General features: G+C 44.5%; 1 protein-coding gene across 1 annotated transcript; it reads left to right on the top strand.

Annotated features, from left to right (window-relative positions):
- Positions 1–429: 429 nt before the first annotated feature.
- Positions 430–2,779, top strand: LOC113085120 (zona pellucida sperm-binding protein 3-like). Its single transcript, XM_026255094.1, has 8 exons — positions 430–997; positions 1,206–1,324; positions 1,413–1,516; positions 1,589–1,766; positions 2,143–2,260; positions 2,340–2,422; positions 2,483–2,571; positions 2,645–2,779. The coding sequence occupies exons 1-8, from the start codon at positions 461–463 to the stop codon at positions 2,722–2,724; spliced, it is 1,308 nt and encodes a 435-aa protein (XP_026110879.1). The 5' UTR covers positions 430–460; the 3' UTR covers positions 2,725–2,779.
- Positions 2,780–3,135: the final 356 nt, after the last annotated feature.

Genomic DNA, 3,135 nt, shown 5'->3' on the forward strand with positions numbered 1-3,135 from the left:
AAAAGGATGAACAAGCATCTCCCTCTCTTTTTATTTAAACCATAGATCTAACCTTAGAAATGTTCCTGAGGTGGAAAAAAACAGGTACAAACCACAAACTTAACATGACTGTTAAAACACATCGATCTGTCAAAAATGACACCCAGATTTCTCGTGTCACTACAGTCAGATGATGATAGACCCTCAAGGACCTGCCTAATCTTAAGGGTAATGTTGTCTGGGGCAAAAATCATCCCCTCTGTTGTATCTGTATTAAACAGATAAAACGTTCTTAGCTTTCTATTGGTTAGTGATGTTCTTGACTTTTCTAAATTTGGGATGAATAAACTCTACAAGCCCAGAGGAGAATCAAAGTTAATCAATTAAGTTGAAAGGGGAGGAGCCACCTTAATTCAAAGCTCTACTAAATAGCAAAGCCAACACTGATGTGTATTGTAGCATTGTGCCAAAGTTTGTTAGGATGGGGTTTTTGCAAGGAGTGTTAGTGCTGGTTGTGATTGTGGCTTTTGACCTAAAAAGTGCATTGGGAAGTTTGAAACACCGTCAAAGTCCAAGCAGCAGAAAGCCGCACTCAGCTTCAGCTTCCAGAGTTCCTGATCTTTCTTCTCAAGGGTTCTTGAGTCCTTTCCAAAAGGCTTCTCAGCTTCCGAGTCTTGACTACAGAAAATTTGCGCAAGACCCTCTTGGTCTTCAGGAGAAGCAGCTGTTGCAGGGTCCAGTCAAGCCTTTGGACTGGAAGTTTCCCGTCGTTCCAGAGGTGCAACGTGAGTTGGCGGTGAACTTCCAGTTGAGGAAACCTGTGACTCCCAGTAGTGTGGCTGTTCAATGCAGTGAGGACCGGGTTCATGTGGAGGTAAAGAAGGATCTGTTTAGCAATGGTCAACTGATCCAGCCATCTGGTTTGTCTATGGGAGGCTGTGCTGTTGTTGGTGAGGACTCTGCCTCTGGGGTGCTCATCCTCGAATATGCACTACAGGACTGCAATAGTGTGCTGATGGTAAGAACTGTTACGTCTTCCTGGATTAACCAATAAAACAAGGGTTCTCTAGTGTTAGTTGAATGTTAAACATTCACAGAACCTTTCAGTTTCTGAAACCTGAAAGCTGCTTTTGGGAACTGCTGTTCTATGGCTGCTAGAAACCCCCTTCTTGAACCTTATTTTTAAGTAGTTAAACCCATTTGGTAACCACTTCCGTCTCTTACAGATGACTGAGGATGAGCTCGTCTACACCTTTGCTGTTACCTACACCCCTGTGGCATTTGCTGGCACACCGATTACCCGTACTGAGGGTGCAGTTGTTGGCATTCAATGCCACTATCAAAGGTAAGTGACTCAATGGATGTCTTCAAGCAGTTTTTCTTGTGGTGTTGTAACTGGAAAACTGTTTATTTGGTATCCCCTTGAACAACAGGCTCCACAATGTGAGCAGTGATGCTTTGAGGCCAACTTGGGTTCCTTATGCTTCAACAGAGGTTGCTGAAGATGTTTTGGTGTTCTCCATGAACCTCATGCTGGGTTTGTGTAGTTTATTTAGATCTTAAGCCTTGTGAAATGATGCCGTGCCTAAACCGTTCTTTCCTCTTGCAGATGACTGGTCCTATCAGAGGCCTTCAAATTTGTACTACTTGGGTGACATTATTAATATTGAAGCATCTGTGAAGGTGTACAACCACGTCCCCCTGCGTGTGTTTGTGGACCGCTGTGTGGCCACCCAAGTACCTGATGTGACTTCTGTTCCGAGATATTCCTTCATTGAGAACCATGGGTAAAGTCCTGTCACTTCTCTAGAATGGTTTCAGTTTGTTCAGTGAGCACTTGATCCCTGAGAATTAGGTTGAGTCAAGTGACCATAGGTTTAGCTCTTCTTGGTAAGTGCTTTTGGCATCACTGAGAATGACTGTCCCAATGTTCATCCTACTGTAAAGGGTATGTGAGATTTAAAATTCGTCTGAAGCATAGCTTGGCATTTCCGTTTTTGGTTAAAGTGTGGACTTGTGCTCACTCTAATGGCTTATGTTGCCCACAATCTTTTGTGCTATAGCTAAGAATTGGTTCGATCTACGAACCCCTACTACAGCGTTAACCACAAACATTGATGCGGGCAACTGGCTGTAAACCTCTCTTCACCCACTCTTTATCAGGTGCCTTGTGGATGCCAAGGCTACGGCTTCCAGCTCCCACTTCTTGCCTCGGACCCAGGAAGACAAGATCCGGTTCCAGCTGGAGGCTTTCATGTTCCAGGGAGGATCCAGTCCTTCTGTACGTACTATATTGACTGAATGGGAGTCCTCTTCCCATCTGCTTTGGTTTTGTGAACCCTTACCGGTGTCTCTTGCAGATCTACATAACTTGTACCGTGAAGGCCACTCTTGCTTCTGCACCCAGTGACGCTCTCCACAAATCCTGTTCCTTTTCCAACGGGTATGTTCATGCTGCTTAAGAACACTATGAAGCTGCCGCGTCTGATTGTTCTTGTTGCAGGTGGCTTGCTGCTGATGGGAACCACCAGGTTTGTGCTTGCTGTGACTCAACATGTGGTCCTGAAGGTCGACGTGATGCTCCTGTTGGGGGTAGGTAGCTGCTTAAAGATTGCTTCTGACACTTCACATGCTCTACTTGACTTGGGTATTTACCTTTCTCTAGGTGTTCATTGGGAAGGCAAGGCCTCACTCGGTCCTGTAATGGTTCAAGGGCGACAGAAGACTCTAACTAGACTTCAATAAATGGGTGTTGGAAACCCTATTGTTGACTTCCAATAAATGCACAACCTTGTTCTTGCTTCTGCTCTTGTCTAGTTTAAACACTCTGGGTTTGTGCTCCAAGGATTAGGTTCATCTCATTGCTAGTTTTTACTTGATCTTAGTGCTGCATTTGGCACCTCAGACATGCTCAGATTACAAAACTATACAGGTATTCAAGGGCAGGCTTAAAGATGTTAAGATCCTACCGGTCTGCTCGTTACCATTTGTTTATTTAAATGGGTAGTCCTCAATTTATCTCCGGCAAAATATGGCGTGCCACAAGGATCCATCCTAGGTACTCTTTCACCCCCCCCCCCCATTACCATTACCCCAACTTTAGTCTCTGCATTGACTATCTATGTTCAATATCGGTTACACATTATTACTACTTGC

Source organism: Carassius auratus, unplaced genomic scaffold (assembly GCF_003368295.1).
Source record: "Carassius auratus strain Wakin unplaced genomic scaffold, ASM336829v1 scaf_tig00041452, whole genome shotgun sequence".
Lineage (NCBI taxonomy): Eukaryota > Metazoa > Chordata > Actinopteri > Cypriniformes > Cyprinidae > Carassius > Carassius auratus.

Coding starts and splice junctions, on each gene's coding strand:
- LOC113085120 (XM_026255094.1), top strand. CDS start 461: ATGGGGTTTTTGCAAGGAGTGTTAGTGCTGGTTGTGATTGTGGCTTTT. Junction 998..1,205: donor ACTGCAATAGTGTGCTGATG/GTAAGAACTGTT, acceptor CGTCTCTTACAG/ATGACTGAGGATGAGCTCGT. Junction 1,517..1,588: donor CTCCATGAACCTCATGCTGG/GTTTGTGTAGTT, acceptor TTCCTCTTGCAG/ATGACTGGTCCTATCAGAGG.